The sequence below is a fragment of the Podarcis tiliguerta genome (genome assembly GCF_965153285.1).
Source record: "Podarcis tiliguerta genome assembly, chromosome: 12".
Classification (NCBI taxonomy): Eukaryota; Metazoa; Chordata; class Lepidosauria; order Squamata; family Lacertidae; genus Podarcis; species Podarcis tiliguerta.
In genome coordinates this window covers 46,483,838-46,503,025 of record NC_139545.1, presented here as the reverse complement: position 1 = coordinate 46,503,025, position 19,188 = coordinate 46,483,838, and the positions used below count along the sequence as shown (strand labels likewise).

Sequence of the window (19,188 nt, the reverse complement as noted above, 5' to 3'; positions counted from 1 at the left end):
CAGTAGGGGCTACAAGCTATGGAGCAGAATGGTGTGTTGATTTTACATGTACCTACTCTTTATGCTACCTGGTTTAATGGCACAACCACTTGTTATATTCAGGAATGGTGGAAGGCTATCAGTTTGGAAGGACAAGAATATATTGACCGTTGACCTTAACCTAACACTGAGATAAACATGCTTTAAGTCTATTGGTTTGGAGCCAGACTTAGTAATACTTAAGAACAGTCTCATTTAAATCAGTGGGACTACTCTTAAGTATGACTGTTTCTGGATCCAACCCACTGAAATCATTAATTCGTTGTTGGATTGTGGCCATTAAATAAAGGCTGGCACTTCTGTTCCCTTCTTCCTCATGATTCTCAATGACTTTAATATCTGGAACTCTTTATATTTGTGCATCTGAATGAATATAAAACACTAATTATAAAGCACCTCAGATGGTAAGTTCCCTTTATTTCCATACTCTGCCATCCCCACTGAACTTTTTTTAAAAATAAAAAGTCGAGAGAGCAATTGTGTGTGTGTGTGTGTGTGTGAGAGAGAGAGAGAGAGAGAGAGAGAGAGAGATATTAAGTATGCCTGTAAATTAATACATAAAAATGAGTATGGTACCATAAGCAAAGCTGCCAATGTTCCATAAACATATTTTCATAAACAATTCAGAAGTACAAAAGCTTTTATTTAAATTCTTCTCCATTACTACCTGAATAAGGATAGAGGAAAGGCAGAAAAGGTAATGTTAGTCATGCATGAAGTGAGAGAATGAATATAGACATTTGTCTCTCTTTGTCTCAGAAGAAAAACTATTGACAAGAGATTCCCCCATCTGCATATGCAGCTGTCACGTCAGATTAGCTCATCAGGTAATGGAAATTTGGCCTCTGATCCAGAAAAGGTCCCTTTGCGCTGAAGAATTGAGACTGTTTCAAAGAGATTGTATTATCTTAGACAGCAGGATTAAATTAATATGGGAATGACTGCTACTGGAGGAACTTTTTCGTTAAATATTTCCTAATGGTTATTATGCATAGCATCCACTTCTCATAAGTGATCTTATGTGACATTTGCTCAGTGCTTTTTGACCTTCTTCAGAAACTATGAAAAAACAATGCAAAGTACAATATACCGCAGGGGGGAACAATAGAGGCAGCTGAAGGTATTACAAAAATAAATGCTTCGTACAAGACCAGTTTTTAGTCAGATACACCAGTAAATGACAATTGTCCAATGTTACTTAGGCTGGATATTAATCTGGAAACAAATCCAGACTGCCTGCACTGTGAAAATATTAGGCAACTTTAATGCACAGTACAGTAAGTGATGTTTTGCAATTGGGTACCAGATCTAAAAAGCACTCTCAAGTTGGGATGGATAAAGGCACACATACACACAGTTGTTCTCCCCATTGAAGTTAATGGAGAAATAATCACATGACCATCACATCACATACAAAGGCTGTTGACAACAATTCCTAGTTTTATGTTTCCAAACGGGTCAGTGTGTGGACCTGTATTATATAGAGACAAGCAATATAAGATAAGCTGGAAACTAACAGAACTACATCCATTCTCCTCCATAGACAATGAATATAAATCAAGAGAACGTTTCATGTTTAGAGTACACAAAACCTCATTAGCAGTGCAGTCTTAAGCATTGTCTACTTAGAAGCAATGTCCATTGAGTTCAAGAGGACTTGTTCCCAGGTTATTGTGTAGCCTTAATCTAACATAGCAGATATAATAATAATAATAATAATAATAATAATAATAATAACAACAACAACAATAATTTATTTATACCCCGCCCTCCCCAGCCAAGGCCGGGCTCAGAGCCTGATCCATACTGATTATTATTAAACCAATGTATATTAATTAAGACACCTGCCTCATTTATTATATTTTTAAAGTATGACACGTTTCACATATTGCATTATCTACGATCAGCAATTTAAAGCAACCATCTGTCAGACAGCATATTAAAAATTTGAATGCACTTTAATTAATTTCTTCTCAAAATGATACAAAAATGTACCTTACTTGGTAAACAGTTGTAAAGTGACTTTTTTAAAAAAGCAAAAAAATAAAAAAGCACAAAAAACACAAAAAAAACTGACTAAGCCAACATTTGGTTTATTCTTGCAATTCCAATCATTACTGCTGAGGGTTGTGACTGATAACGGCAGTAGTGATAAATGATGCCACTCTTCTATTAAAGGCGGCCAAATTGCAACAACACTGCCCTGACACTAACCTCTTAAACATTGGCCTCGTCCTTTCAACTCATTTCTAGGGTCACAATATTGGGCAATTACTCTGTGCTGTTTATTTAACAGAGAGAGTAAAATGTGAGCCATGATAGCAAACTGTCCTTTAGGAAAAATAGTGCAGGGTAGTCAAGCTTTTTCTCCAAAGGACCACATATACAGTTAATGTACTTTTATGAGACTTCTTCGTGCTTCTCAGTGTAAAAGGGTGTACTGCATTTTCGTGTTTTGCTTTTTAGGCAAAGCAATTCTTTAGGTAAATATTTATTTAAAAAACAAAAACAGAAAGGGGAGTTTAGAGGCAAAGTGATATTAAAGCCTTCTCACTCAAACCCCAGTAGCTTCAAACATATTGTTATGGGTTTCTGAGTGCCAGAGTTTTTGGGTGTCTGAATTTAGTAAGTGCTAGAATTTAACCTAGAATTTAATGGAAGTGAGAGCTGGACCATGGAAGTGAGAGCTGGACCATAAAGAAGGCTGATCGCTGAAGAACTGATGCTTTTGAATTTTGAATTATAGTGCTGGAGGAGACTCTTGAGAGTCCCATGGACTGCAAGAAGATCAAACCTATCCATTCTTAAGGAAATCAGCCCTGAGTGCTCACTGGAAGGACAGATCCTGAAGTTGAGGCTCCAATACTTTGGCCACCTCATGAAAAGGGAAGACTCCCTGGAAAAGACCCTGTTGTTGGGAAAGATGGAGGGCACAAGGAGAAGGGGACGACAGAGGATGAGATGGTTGGACAGTGTTCTCAAAGCTACCAGCATGAGTCTGACCAAATTGCGGGAGGCAGTGGAAGACAGGAGTGCCTGGCGTGCTCTGGTCCATGGGGTCACGAAGAGTCGGACACAACTAAACAACTAACAACAACAACAACAACAACAGAATTTAACCAACGCTCGGAGAGTTGAGCTGGAAGTCAGACCCTTAATAGCTCAGCTCAGCTTCCTATGCCCAGGTCAGCCTGATAATGACCAGGTTGTTAAGCAGACAAAGGGGGCAGGTAGATGGGCAATTAACAAAGCAGAGATTCTATGTCAGCCGGAAGATGGGTGAAGCCCCTCCCTGAGCTTCACCGTGCCCCTCCTGCTTACCAGCAGTGACCCCAGCATTGGTAACCTGGTGGCTCTAATTTAGAGGACCAAAGACATTGTTTCTGTGCATGAGACCTCTTGCATGCACACCATGCTAAACTGGGGCAGGGCTTTCTTTCCAAAGCCAGCTGTTGTGATTCAACACACTCAATACCTGAAGGGTCTTGCAAGACTCATATGTTTACATTGATGCTGATTTCTTCTGGTCCACGCTGCCACTTACTATACAAAAGATGCAATTTTTCCGGCTCTTTCTTGTAGCACCATTTCATCCACCTGTAGTCTGTTGACACACCCTAAACAAGCTATGAAGGAGCTGCTGTTCACAACCCTATATATAAAAAAGGATTGGTCCAGCAAACTCTTCCGTTGGAATCAGAGGGGCTTGATCTGGATAGCTCATGCCTAGAATATGTAGAGAAATATAGTGTACTACCTAAGCAAAGTATTCTTTATTAGTGTTTTTATAATGAAAGACAAATTAATGAATAATAAATTAGTTTTTTGTAACTGCCCTGATATTAGGAACCTCTTTAAGTCTCTCTTTCTCTCTCCCCCCCCCCTCCGCCAGTCGCTCTCTGTAAAAGTCAAAATTCACAAGGACCTTCAGAGAATAACAACTTGTGGATTTAATTACAGATAAAAAAGGAAAACTGGCTTCTGTTAGAAACATGAGAAATCATGACCTAAAAAAAAAAAAAAAAAAAATTAAAATGGAACAGAGCTTCGGAAATGACAAAGTTTGTTCTCAAAAGACAGTCAATTAGTTTGTCATTTTTCTTCTTTAAAGGATGGCCCTCAGTGTGGGGTTGCAAATAAATTTACAATCAAATTTATTCATGAAAAGGGTGCTTATTTTTTAATGGAATCCTCACTGTTTACAACCCTTTTGTAGCTGCACATAGATCCAGTCTTATAGGTATGGGCTCAAGGCCAGAGTTCCCCTTAAAAGACCCCAGGGCATGTGTTCATGCAAGAGGTGGCTTTGCCAAAGTTGCCTCACTGCTATAGGTTCTGCAGGTATCTGCTCTAAGTACACTTGGCTGGTTCTTTCTTTTATACCTGCATTACAAATTGTGTTGGACTGATTTGCAGGACCTGACAAGGACATGTTGCTAAGCAAAAGGGGTCGTGTAGAAATATGTAGTGGCTGTAGACTCTTTTAGGTATCCCATTTCTGCTACTGCCTTGCTAAGCTCCACCCATAACACATCCTATTTCAGCTGTCTCCATTCATGGTCTACTGGATTTCACCTGGTTCTTCCCATTACTTACCAGATTTCACCAGAATACTGCTGGTTCAACTTACAGGCTTCACCCAGGGGGCAAACCATTTCATAATCAAAAGATAGCTTATGTGGTTGGTTATGTGCCATTCTTAGAACCCTGTGCCCCTCTCAAATAAGCACTATTTAAAAGCCCAGAAATGATTATCCCAATTATCCGAAAAATATACAGATTGCAGCCTTTTCTGCTTTTATCAACACCTTTCCCTTACATTGAAAACATAGCGGTCTTTAAGTAGTAGCTGTGTCACATGTATTGTTACTGCGTGGTTTTTTAAAAATTCTCATTATTCAGGAAAACTCAGTAATTGAGAGCACGGAGGATTGTTTTATGCCAGCTTCACCTTTTCATACTTTACAATTGTAATGAGGCAAGTGTTGATAGAGTGCAAAATGTATTTAAATCGAAAAGAAATAATGCCACAATCCACTGTTAATAAGTGTTAGAGTGTCATCACGCACTTCTCCTCCTATTGATCCACCTGTGTGATGCAGGGAAGAACATGCATGCTAATGTAACCCTCACCATGATCTCCGCCAACTCTAGGGCAGTTCTTTTTCGTATTACGAAGTCTTAGGAGGACTATTATTGAATATATTGTATTTCTATTTGGTACAAGAGAACTGGAATACTATTCATCGGGATATCTGAACAATGCACAGTGCTTTTTTTCTTTAAAAATGTTTAAGGGTACTCTCATTTTCCTACTCATATTGAAATACTGGCCCTCAATGAGGCCAAACTTAGATTCACATAATGTTTAGGGGTATGCGTACCCCTGCGTCCTCAGGAAAAAAAGCACTCATCCTGAAAAAACTTTGCACCCTATAGCTGAAGGGATCCATTGTGTTTTCATAGTATCATAGAACTGTAGAGTTGGAAGGGACCCTGAACATCATCTAGTCCAACCTTCTGAATGCGCAGCTGTCCCTGCAACCTTGGCATTATGAGTACCATGCTTTAACCAACTGAGTTATGCAGGGTTTTCCTCCCTCTTAGCCCGCTGTAAGGCAAGAAGAACTTTTATGTTGCATGCTGAGTAGCCATCTCTTAGCCTGAACAGTCCAATCATACAATGCCACAATGGGGCACAAATCCATGAAACCCAATGCAGCCCAAGCGTGGCCATGTTTTCCAGCTGCATTCTTTTTTATTATTATTAAATAGTCAGGGGGAATCTTTACTATCGGGCATAGATGTTTTGAACTGTCATTGATTAAAAGAAACATACAAGTTGCCCTGTAACTGTCAGAAGACGCATCATTCCACCAACGTCCTCCATGGTGAATGCATTGTTCATGCAAAGTTTCCTGTTAGCTGTTGGAATTTTACTTCCTATAACGGGGTGGGGTGGGGTGGTGGTGTCAACAACCTTCTTGGGCCAGGCGGCATATTTGTTCAGAACAGATGGGAGGGGTGAGCATCCAAGGCAATGCGGGCATGTTTAAAGGGCTGCGCTCAGTGTAGCAGAGGCTGAGCCAGGAACTGGGCAAGAAAAGCAAAAGGTCTCTTGTGTATTGTGGATTTTTGCAGGGATGTTTACTGAAACTAGTAGCACTGGTGGGCACACATGGCACTTTGGCAATCCCTGTCTTATAATGACTTGTGACAGATGGGCGGGGGATAACAACAACAACAGCAGCAGCAGAAGCAGCGACAACAACAACAACAACAACTGCAACATCAAACATATAGGCAGACTCCATCAATTTTACTATGGAAAACTTACCTGGGAAAATCTCCCAGGATGGGAAGTTGGCAGAAGAAAGGGAAGCTCTCATGTGTGAGCTGGGAGGGTGCGGCCCCTTCTGTGTGAGACAAGGGTTAAGATCTACCCTTGAAAGAGGAATCTGTATTTTCTCTCTCTTTCTTTCTTTTTTCTTTCATTTTAGTTTTACTTTTTTATTGTGTTATATGATGAAAAGTTTCAATTAAAAAAATCATGCAAAGGAAGCATCCAACAAACATGAAACCATCAAAATTATTAAGGAGTTGCACTCTTCACTGCTGCCACTACAGACACAGGCCTTTGCAGAGTTTAATTTTACTCCTTTTCAAAGCAGAATGTTGAAAGGGGCTTTAAGAGAAACCTGCATGAAGGATACATGCTTGTGTTTGCTCTTTTCATCTGGGTGGTGATTGGGAGCAGAACAGCGGGAAGAGGAGATAAAAGGCCCTTCAATTTATTTTTATTTTTTAAAACCTGAGCAAAACGTGTGCACGCAATTGTCACACTTGGTTTTTTACATGATTGTACATGGTTTCTTATACTGAAGTGCTATGCAAAAAAGAGAGCCCAAAAGAGAAAGGGGGGAAAGGTAATCTTAGAAAGTCCAGTTATGGATCGAGTATAATATTTCATTTACCAATTATTTCCTAAACATGGAGCATGCAAGCTAACACCCGCCTCTGCCCCACCTCCAAATGAAGCAGCCTTGGAAACTTTAGCAAATGAAATTGCACCGTATTAGTGGCACCATTTTTCTCAATGCAAAGCCGCAACGTTGTAAAATGGCTCCCACAACTTCTAATTACAAAAACATTAGCTACCTGAGTCTTCTCCAGCTGAGCAGATTAGCATAGATCTTATATGCTGACAGTTATGACCTTCTCTCCAGCAAACACTTGTCAAAAGTAATTACCTAGATGTTTAGGAAGGAGTAATGCCGGTGTGCTTCTGCCCACCTTTGCTTGTTACTGATCTAAAACAAGTAGAAAGCTTTGCCAAGAGGCGCCTTCTTAAGTCTGGCATACAAAAATTTGCCGCCAGTCTGTCGCAGTTTTTAATGGGATATTAAATATTAGCTGCATGATATCCTGCCAATCAAACCTGCCATCGCTAAAGGAGGCAGATAGAAAGAACCACTAGATGAGTCTTCCAGCTCTGTGATTGCTGTCACCATTTTTCTGGCTTTTAGATCAGGTAAGGAAATGAGCTGGGAGCAATTCATGTAATTATACCTTATATACATTTGTCCTCTACTAACTTTCAATCAAGAATTCCCACAAGTGAGACAGCTGCTGCGCTGAGGTCCTGGCTTTCCATGGTTTGGCCACTGTGAGAACAAAATGCCGCCTTAGACGGCCCACCGGCCTGATGTAACAGGCTCTTCTTATGTTCTTCATATTTACTTTATTTACTCTCCCCGCCTAACAATATATTTGTTTGGTTTCATGAGGACTCATTTTTGCAAACTGTTAAACTGGAGCTTGGAGATATGAAACGACTTTCTTAAGTACACATTAGTATTCTTGCTGGTACACATTTAATTTATACATTTGCATCAATAGGAGTGGTTTTGCATAGCTGCTCTGAAATCAAGGGGCGCAAAATGAATTCTAATGAGCAAACATTCCAGATAGCTAGGCTTTATGAAATAAGGCTTCACTAGTATTCTGCACCCCATTGTTCACTGCAAGCTACGTCTGGATGCATCCAACATTTTAGGTTCATCTGCATCTCAAAGCCTCCCTCATAATCATGGTATTAATTACTCATATTCTTTGCTTGCATTAATATGGACAATCCTGACTATGTAAGTGTAGAGGCACACATATCATTGCTGTCCATGAAAAGTTCAAAGGTTGTTAGCAGAGGGGTCATACACAACATGTTACACTGAAGAAGCTCCTTGGAATATACTTTGCTTGACTGTTCTTTGCCAAAAATGTCTGTGTTTAAATTGTGTAACAACCTGAACAATTGGCAGCCCAAATTGATGAGAACCATATAATCCCAAGCTGCTTTTTGAAAACTCACTGTAGGATACAGCAGTGCAGGCTGCTGTTCAGCAAACAATGCAATACATGTTGCTCACACTGGCACAGTCCCAAAGGAGACAATATAAACTTCCATTTATTTTATTTGATGCAAGTATGTTAATCTGTGCACAGTGCATACATGGTACGTACAATGCATTTCCCCAAGGTATGATCATTGTGAAACAGTTACCTCCAAACTGAAACAACTTGAGGCGTTTAAAACAACTTCAATATACAGTATGCACTTGTATCTATAGTAAATTTCGACATCGTATCTTCAAAGTTCCACAAAAGCTTATTTTCCCATTTGAAATCTCACATGGGAAGATGGGGAGGAGAATCCCTGTTCCATTTTTAGTTGGTAGAGTACGAGACTCTTAATCTCAAGCTTGTGGGTTCGAGCCCCATCTTGGGCAAAAACATCCTGCTTTGCAAGGGGTTGGACTAGGTGAGGCTTGTGGTCCCTTCCACCTCCACAATTCTATGATTTTGATATGAGCGATACAATCCTGCACAGCTGTTGTGTACCAGCAGAAAGCATCTCTTTAAATGTAAGGAGATCAACCACTGCTCATCTCTTCCATCCTTTTCATGATAAGGAAAAACACTTTTAATATCGGCATGCCTTTCCTCAATCTTGGACCCAGTTTCAGTTTTGCAGATGTGGTGGATTGATACTTAGCAGAAAAATCAAGATGTAGCTGTTAAGTGTTTCGATAGTATGGATTTGCTTTATAGTATTTTGTGTTCTGCTGTAAGCCACTTTGGACATATTTATATAAAAGCAGGCTTTAATATTAATAGCTTAACAAGAGAGGAAATAAATCCAATATGCCCAGGGCTGCTAAAAAAGCCTGTAGGAAACAAAGCAACTTAACATGTGACCTGCGTTTTATATGTTGGCCACCACTGACCAGAGCTCAGGTTACCGCCACTTGCATTTTCCAGGAAGAAGCTCCCAGGTACCATGTCCAATCATATTATTATAATGAGGATTAAGGTTTCAGTTCCTCACTTGGCTTCATCACTCTTGTGCCAACTGTTTTAGTAGCAGTGTGACTGCACTAAGTCCTTTAGCTAATGATTATTAGTGAAACTAAACATGGGGAAATGGCACTGCGATGCCACTTAAGGAACGAGGCCAAATTAGGCACCATTGCACAAAGAATTAGCAGATGTTACCTATGCATGCTTTAAAGTGATTTTTTCAATCATTTGTAGCTTTATAATGTTCTTGTTACTCATCCAAAAAGTTGTGGCCATATTCTTCAAAGGTGCATATGAACAGGCAAACGTCCAAATAACTAGCAGGTGTAAACTGCCAGAGCTTAGCTGCCCACAGGGCATTTCTGCAGATAAAAGGCGGTAGAAAGTCCACTGTTTCATTTCAAATGTATATTATCCGTGCTGCTCATTTTAGCAAGAGTCAAGATCAGACTTACCGTCCAATTGTTGGAAATTTATCTGGAAGTAACGCCAATTAATTTCAGCTGAATGATGCATTAATATTTGATTGTGTAGGCTGACAGGACTCATTTTGCCCAGTGTCTGGCAGAGTTGCATAAATAAATAAGATTTATCATAGACTTGTAGAGTTGGAAGGGGCCGTGAGGATCATCTAGTCCAACCCCCTGTAATGCAGGAATATGCAGCTATACCATACGGGGATCACATCTGCAACTTTGGCGTTAGCATCATGCGCTAACCGACTGAACCATTACGAAAAAGAGTTTTGGGTATCTCAGTGCTCTAGTTCTAATTCTGGAACCTTTGCTGCCTGCCCATGTGCCCACTCTTTGAGTAATGACTGCTATACCTCTACATTTGTAAATGAATTTTATTTATTATTATAAGGATACCATGCTATTTCCAGAATTCCCCCCCCCCCCCAACAAGGTAAAGGTAAAGGGACCCCTGACCATTAGGTCCAGTCGTGGCCGACCCTGGGGTTGCGGCGCTCATCTTGCTTTATTGACCGAGGGAGCCGGCGTATAGCTTCCGGGTTATGTGGCCAGCATGACTAAGCCACTTCTGGCGAACCAGATCAGCACACAGAAATGCCGTTTACCTTCCCGCTGGAGCGGTACCTATTTATCTACTTGCACTTTGACGTGCTTTCGAACTGCTAGGTTGGCAGGAGCTGGGAGCGAGCAACGGGAGCTCACCCCTTTGCGGGGATTCGAACTGCCAACCTTCTGATCGGCAAGTCCTAGACTCTGTGGTTTAACCCAATTTGCCATAAAGACTACCCTGAACTTATTACAACTTGGGAAAGGCAAGCACAAAGCAGTGAACTTAGTCATTATGCCTTTTAAAAAAAAGCTACACTGCATCAAGCTGGATGCTTGGAAACCAACTGTATTACACAATGGGCAAGTTCTGTCATAAAAACAAAACAGAGCATTTCAAGGCCATATAGAGTGAATATTTTAATTCTGGATGGGAGAGAGAGAAGAGAGAAAACGAGGGGGGAAATGGTAGAGGCTTTGAGTTTTTATCATTTTCATGCATTATCACTTTAATTATTGACTATGCCAAGGCAATCTTAATGGGCTTTTTTGTTTCCTTGAAAACTTCTATGAACAGCTTATATCCCTAGGTGACAAGCTTCTGTTAAAGATAATTTGCACACAGTTAGACTATTTAAGGATAGGATTCCCAAAAGTAACTTCTATATGCGGAGCAATTACTTAAGTTATAATTACACTTACAATATATCTGTGGGACCTACAGGACTGTCTCGTATAGGGAGAAACTTTGACAATAACTACCAAGTTGCATGTCTTCTAGTTCTGAAAAGGAGCAAAGGGGCAGGGAGTGGAATGCCATGAACATTATCAGAGGGCATACTAAATATTTCTTCTTTGCTTGGTTTGCTTTTAAATTACTTTTACAGCTCTCCACAATATTGTCTGTAATACGCACCTGGAGGGGAGAGAGGAAATGGAGTTTATGCATTTTTATGAGGAACTAGTCCCAAGGCAGGAAACTTCCTTCTGCCAAACAGGGACGACAGGAGAGGTAAAGGCGCAGCAGTGGTGTGGGAAATGTTGAACTGTAGGAGCTCTGCGTGTCCACACCACAAGGTCCAAAAATACAATGAGCTGTGTTGATACACAGCCACACCCAAATATTAGAATAATACCCAGTTGATTAAGAATAAGTGACAGTCACTGAAGAGATGTTTAATGCAGCCATTAAATCAGAAATGCAAACAATCTTCCAAAGAAGTTTTTGCCATATAAGTTGCTGGCATGAAACAAGAATCCCATCAAAAACAGGGGGAGCAAGTATCACAGTTTATTTCCCTCATTCTCAGATTTCCTCTGTGTTAATGTGTCCCACAAAGAGCAAAACACGGAAGCCTCGTTCTTGTCTCATTCACTGGCTAGAGCAAGGAGGACCCGTAAATTTCTCTGGTGTTTCGACAGATGACATCATCGCTCCTGCTCCAAAATAAATCTTGGAGCGTCAGTTCCCAACACCATAGAGAAGGCAGAGACAGCTGGAAATTGTTCTTTACCAGAGTCCCTTCTGGACTATATAGTCACATTCTGGCACAGAACTATAGATCCCAGCAAAGTAATCAGGGGGCAGTGAGGGTGTGAAGTTGGAAAGGGTGCTATATGACTATATTCCCCTACCCCCTTACTGGTTGCCATTCAGTATTAATATATATGTCCATGGAATGTGGGGGTTATTTTGTTTTTATGACCGCATCTGCTATAATGCATATGTGAAATATACTCGGAGTTGAGTGTTGATTTCATGCTCTTTATTTCAGCTCATAGTAATCAGTGAGTGAGTGCTTTCTCCCAAAACCTCTGGCTATATATACACTATTTACACCATGGGTCCCGTGTGATTGGCTGATTCAACTCCCCTCCTGGAACCTGATTGGACTGATCCTGCAGGCCAATCAGGTTGCTCATTCACTTCCTCCTGGAGCTTGATTGGGCTGTTCATGCAGACCAATCAGGTTGCTGCCTTCTAGGATCCTACCTGCATATTGTTCTAGGATCCAAGCTCAGTACATAACAATATGACTTTCATATCCAAAGATACGAAATTTGATATGTTGGCAATATGAACTATTTCTGCCCTTTCGTCCTCTACTCCTCCGCTACTACTCAGTGCAATCAACTCCAAAGAGACGCGACAGGATTGCAAAGCTTGTCCTTTAGGCGGAGAGTAAATTACCAAGATGCATATAAAAGTTATATTTTAAAAACCTACAGGTTTTGTGAACTGGAATTTCATAAACAACAAGTAAATTATTCTTCCCTTAAGCATAGTCAACCCTAGAATGGATGTTGAGTTCCTAGAAGGAATTCCACTGCCTAAGACAAACCAATGTACTAAAACTAAACAAGCATTTGTCTTCACGAGGCACAAAAGAAGTACAGGTCCTGGATTCAAATGAAGTAGCTGCACCTCAGTCAATGGCATGTATACAGAATACCTCAAAGAGGACGATTTTAAAGCACTTTAATTGGTGAGACCCAGTGTATTTATTTTTAAAAAACCACCAGGACCATAATCCAGTCAACAAATAGTGGCGAGTGTAGTAGGACCACCCCCTTGGCACCGGCTTTGCTACAGCTAACCTGGATGGGGTTGGGGTAGGGTGGTGATGACTTTAGGCAGAAGCGGATTTAGGAGAGTGTGACCAGTCACATAGGTTGCAGAGCCTTGGGGGTGCCACAAGAGCACTGGAACTACGATGTGGAATGGAAGCCGAGACGCAGGGGGCACCAAATTCTAGCATCGCACAGGGCACCACTGAAATTTGAGACCCCCCCCCAAGGTCTGCTTAGGGCTGCAAAGATACACTGGCAGAGCCAATCAATCACTTCATGGGTCACACACACAGCACAAACCTTGCTGCCACCCTGCCCCTTACCTAGGTAGCCTGTGGTGACATTACTGTCAACAAGGATCTGGTTCTGGTGAGGGCAGAGTTAAGCCCACTCAAACCCAAATAATTTCTGTAGGAAGTTAAGTGCATGCTTAAACTCTGCAACTGAAATTAACGGAAATGGACAGCACTGCGTCTTCACTGTGTTGTGCTTCATATTCCTAAGAAACATGGTTCTGTAAGTTGGTAAGGGTACATGGAGCTTTTGTTAGGAGACAGACACACATACAGTGGAGGTTGATAAAGGGTACACGCACAGCTGTCTAATGCACTTGAGTACTATCACAGAACTTGACTGCACTGGCAGCTGGGGGTCAGAGTGTTGGCGATATCATCCCAGCAACAGTTGGCACTGCTGCTCATCGCAAAAGAGATAGGGCAGGCGGCAACTACTACTTGCCACCGCCTTTGCCCTCCACACCCTGCTAGGATTGCCTCCCGCCGTGTGCCAATAGACTATGCTTACAAATGCACAAATCTACAGATTAACTTAGGGATGCGGGTGGCGCTGTGGGTTAAACCACAGAGTCTAGGGTTTGCTGATCAGAAGGTCAGCGGTTCGAATCCCCGTGACGGGGTGATCTCCCGTTGCTTTGTCCCTGCTCCTGCCAACCTAGCAGTTCGAAAGCACGTCAAAGTGCAAGTAGATAAATAGGTACCGCTCCAGCAGGAAGGTAAACAGCATTTCTGTGCGCTGCTCTGGTTCGCCAGAAGCGGCTTAGTCATGCTGGCCACATGACCCGGAAGCTGTATGCCGGCTCCCTCAGCCAATAAAGCGAGATGAGCGCCGCAACCCCAGAGTCAGTCACGACTGGACCTAATGGTCAGGGGTCCCTTTACCCTTTACCTTTTACAGGTTAACTTAATACCACACTATTACCTCCTAGGTTACTTGTGGAACAGTAGAGCGCCAGGATATTCAATCTACTGTACATGCATTCAACCCACTACTTTTCATGGCGTAGTATTTTTGCCATCGGACGCTCCCATGAGATTATATAAGCAACAATTTCAAACCAGTTTGATCGTTTGTTCTTACTCATTAAAAGCGCACTTGAGTTACCCCGGGCAATGTTATAGCACAGAGCTTGCCCAGACACCAAAGTAAGCCAGGTAACCACTTGGGGGTGCCTGTCTCAGCACTGATAATGTCTTGGGGAGAGAGGTTATTCCTGCCCTTCTGGGGAAGGAACATTAAATGAGGAGACGAGAAAATAATACCCAGGTCAGCTCTTAATCTTTCAATGTGATATTGTTAAGCTGGTCGGCACAGGACAAGGTACAGGGAGGAGGTGAGGAAGCAGCAAACTTTTAATTCACCTAGGGCAGCAACAAACCTTGGGCCTCCGAGTGGAATTCTAGGCACGATTTCAGGTCAGCAAAACAATTTACAATCAAGGCTAGACTCCAAAATGACTATAATCAAATCCGCAGTGCACTGCCATGGCTCTTTTGGAGGAGGACGTTCGCTGTTGATCTGCAATGCTCACCATCTCTGGGTCATGGGAATTGTCAAATTAACTTGACAGCACAAACACGTTTATAGCCAATTCCGAAGTCCAGAAATAAAGGCTTAATTGTAGTCATACTTCTTTTGTGCTGTACAGCTACACTAGCTGGAACTCGCTGATGTCAAATACTCATTTAAGAACTGTACGTTTTCTCTCTTTCAAACACATCACTGTGGGCTCTCTTTCATTATAAAAATCCAGGCCTCATTCTCTGCTCAGTTCTTTTACAAATAAGGAAGTGTCAGGCAGTTTTAATTGAGTTGGAGATGCTACACTTAAGTTTTCCATTTAGGCTACCACCCCTTCAAATGTCTGTTTCATTAAATGTCAATCTTCTAGTGATAAGGACCCTTCTTGTTGTCTGAGACTGTCTTTCTAAATTCAATGGTGGGTGGAGAAAAGGGTGCATTTGACAATAAGGATTCTTACCTGCTGCTTTGGCAACATCGGCTGTGGTGATATTGAAGACATTTGAGTGCACTTTGAAGGTCACAGCTGGCCCCAGCATGCTACAAAACAGGATGTGAAACAAGAGGTTTGTCACTAAGGAACATAACATACAATATATATTCGAGGATAATTTAGCATCTCCAGTGTGTTTTATTAGGCTCAGCTAGATGTTTATAATCTCAATATCAAAGTAAGGTGCATATTGATTTAGTTATGAATGAAAAACTCAACCAAACGTTTTGTAAAAAAAGTAAAATGAAAGTTGAAGCTGTTGGTTTCTGTTTTCCTTCACTGTGCAGCGAAAGGGCTTGTCACGAGACAGGTGTTTACATTCCACAGTCTGTACTGTACTGTTGGAGTTTCTCACGGGAAAGGGAGACTGGATGTGACGTACACTGGTTTCCTGTTTTTCACTGTGTTGTGTTTCTCTCCAAGCTGTCGAGGAGAGAGGATGCTTTTCTGCTCCGGCAGAGGCAAGATGTCTTTCTGTAATATAACTGCTTTGAACTGTAAATAAAGCAACCAAGAGTATGCAGCACGTACTCCTCATCCTTCCGCTGGGCACGGAACTCTGCTTTAACAAACACGTGGTTATGGGCCCAGAAGTCGAATCGGAGTGCCGGCAAAGGATCGGAATGCAGAGGGACAGATCGGATTGGAATCTGCTCTGCGCATAAACATGATTGATGAGGTATGTTGCTACTGCTCCGGGCAGCCTGCCAGCTTCTAGTTAATGGCTTTATGGCTGGACTTTGAACTTTTAAAGCCGTTTTGCCGGGAATAGGAAAATGGCTCCCAGGCTCAAGTTACTATGCTGGGGAAATCGAAAGTAACTTTTAAGTGCGCTTTTGGAATAAAGCAGGTGCAGCAGTGACGCAGCAAGATTTAAAGCAGCATATATGACGCTGAAGGCTAATGCCAGAGTCATGATGGCCCTTCAGGATGCTTGTGGGATTCCTAAGCTCAACAAGAAAAATTATGCCGACTGGGTTTTGTATGCAGAGGCAATTCTGCGGAAAGAGGGTTTGTTTGAGGTCATTACAGAAACCCCCCCAGCTCCAGTTACAGATGCATGGAAAGTTAAGGATTCCAAAGCACGGGGAACACTTACATTGATAGTATCCCCAGAAGAGCTCTGTCTATTGCGTGATAAGACCTCAGCCAGAGAAATTTGGGATTCTTTGAGAGAGGCTCACTTAAGGACAGAAGCTGGATCTACTATGTTTTACTTTAACAAGCTGCATAATATGGCTCTTGCTGAAGGTGGAGATGTGCGTTTACATCTGATGGAGATGCAAAATCTGAGACATGAGCTGCAACAGAGAGGACTCAACTTTCCAGAGGCTGTGTATTCTTTCATGATACTACAATCTTTGGGTTCAGGTTGGGAGTCTGTTGCAACCCTGATTGCTGTGCAGCCAACAGCTCAGCTAACAGTGGACTTTGTTACTGCCGTGGTGTTAAATGAAGCAGATCGCCGGGGTGCTAGCTGCATGGGCAAGGGGGAGTCTTCACAGACGTCATCCCATAGTGCAGTGGAACCACCAGATGGCGCCAAAGCTTTGAAGGCAGTGAAATGCTACTCGTGTGGACGTCTAGGCCATATGAAGAGGGAATGCAGATATCCCAGGGCCAAGACAGAGCAGCGCAGCGAAAGCTCATCGCGTGGAAAAGGCCGAGGCAAAGGCAAAGGTCCGGTGTCTAGGACAACGCAGCACAAGGCTATGGTTTCACGCTTCACTCCAAAGGTTGCAGAGGTCCAGAAGACGTCTAGATCTTTCTTCGTTGTTGATTCGGCGGCGACCCACCACATGTGCAACGATAAGAGACTTTTTGTGTCTTTTACACCGCAGGAAGGTGCGATTCACCAGGCGGATGACCACACTATTCCCAGTAAAGGCTACGGAACTGTTGTTCTTCACAGTTTGGACTTATCGATACAGAATGTCCTTTACGTGCCAGACGCCAAACATAATCTGCTCAGCGTTGGACAACTGAATGAGCGGAACATTGACGTTTCCTTCAAGAACAAGAAGTGCATCATCACAAAGAAAAATGACTATGAATTGCATGCTGAATATGTTGATCGTTTGTTTGTTTTGTATTATGATGATGTTGTGCAGGATGACACTTGTTGCATTGCAGGTTCTAACAAAAGTTTGCATGCAGGATGTATTCATGATTTTCATCGAAAATTTGGTCATTTGCATTTTGAGGCAGTATCTAAAATGCCTGCCTTGGTTGAAGGTATGACTATTAGACCCTGCAGGTACCACATGAAGTGCAAAGCATGCGCAGCAAACAAGGTGAAAATGGCTGCGAAAGGTAAGGTGTCTAGTAGGCAAGCTACGGAACCATACCAGATTATTCATGCTGATTTGGTTGGACCACTAGCGCCCTCTTTGGGTGGAAATAGGTACTTCATGGTTCTCATTGACGCATTTTCTAGATATGTTTTTGTGTACAATCTCAAGCAGAAATCAGAGGCTTTTCCTAGGTTCAAGGAATTCTGTGCTTGGTTGGAAAATGTGCATGGTAAGAAGATAAAGACTCTTTTCAGTGATCGCGGGGGAGAATTCACTTCTCAGCAGTTTGAAGCTTTTCTGACTGAGAAAGGAATTCAACACGATTTGTCTAGTCCTCGCTCGCCATGGCAGAATGGACTTGCGGAACGGGCAAATCAGACATTGCTTCAAGGGTTAAAAACCTTGCTGCATGATGCCAATCTTCCAGAGAGTTATTGGGCCGAATCTCTCTCGTGTTTTGTTTACAGTTACAATCGCAGGTTATCTTCAGCGATTGGTTGTACCCCCTATGAGAAGATGTTTGGCAAGAAGCCATACATCAAACACATGAAAATTTTTGGTTCTGACATGTGGGTTCATTCACCACAAAATTCAAAGTTAGACAAGCGTGGATTGCATGGTATCTTTCTAGGTTATCAGAAAGGGTCTTACAGAATAATGATGACTGACTCTAAGACAATTAAGCTCACGAGAAGTGTTGAATACAATGCAAAGTGGGGGGAGAATGTGGGAATTTTCCAATGTTATCCTGATGACAGTGATGAGACTGAGGATAGTCAGAAGCAACCACAACAACCCACACCCACTGATGAAGGTTCTGAGTCTGAATCTGAAACTGAATCGGGTGATTCAGAGGATTTCAAGAGTGCGAAAGCCTCTATGCGACCCTCTGAAAGCTCTGATCAAGAATTGGAAGAACCATTGTTCACAATAGGTCGCTTTTCTCCTAAGAAGGAAGAGGAGAGTGTTGAAGACTTAAGGCTAATTCGTAGGTCACAGAGAGCCACAAAAGGCAAACCTCCAAAGAGATTTGCTGATGAATTTGCTACGATAGCAGTAACAGCTGTTAAAAGCTCCAAGAAGGTATTTGAACCTTCAAGTTTCCAAGAAATCCAGGGTTTGGATTCAAAGGAAGCTGAACCATGGTTAAATGCCATGAAGGCTGAGCTTGATTCCTTGGAAAGGAACAAAACATGGGAGCTAGTTCCAGTAGTTCCAGGAATGAAACTGCTTGGAAGCAAATGGGTCTTCAAAGCGAAGACTGATCAAAATGGCAAGATAGTCAGACACAAAGCCAGATTGGTAGCCAGAGGTTTTGCACAAGTACCAGGTGAAGACTATCACGAGACCTACTCACCCACAGTGAGGTATGAAAGCATTAGGCTTATGCTCAAGCTAGCTGCAGAGGAAAATCTACACATTAGTCACCATGATATTAATACAGCTTTTCTGTACGGATCTCTGGATGAATCACTTTATATGCTTCCACCTGATGGCGTACAGGTAAAACAGGGATTTGTTTGTGCTCTGAAGAAATCCCTTTATGGTCTCAAACAAAGTGCACGGTGTTGGCACACAAAACTCACTGAAGTAT

The 19,188-nt window shown here is 42.0% G+C and overlaps 1 protein-coding gene across 1 annotated transcript in view; it reads right to left on the bottom strand.

Annotated features, from left to right (window-relative positions):
- The window catches only part of PTPRN2 (protein tyrosine phosphatase receptor type N2), a 607,197-nt gene that overhangs the window by 359,982 nt on the left and 228,027 nt on the right, over positions 1-19,188 (bottom strand). The window contains exon 11 of the mRNA XM_083406151.1: positions 15,268-15,347. Within this exon, the coding sequence (XP_083262277.1) occupies positions 15,268-15,347 (80 nt within the window). The remainder of the gene's footprint in view (positions 1-15,267; positions 15,348-19,188) is intronic.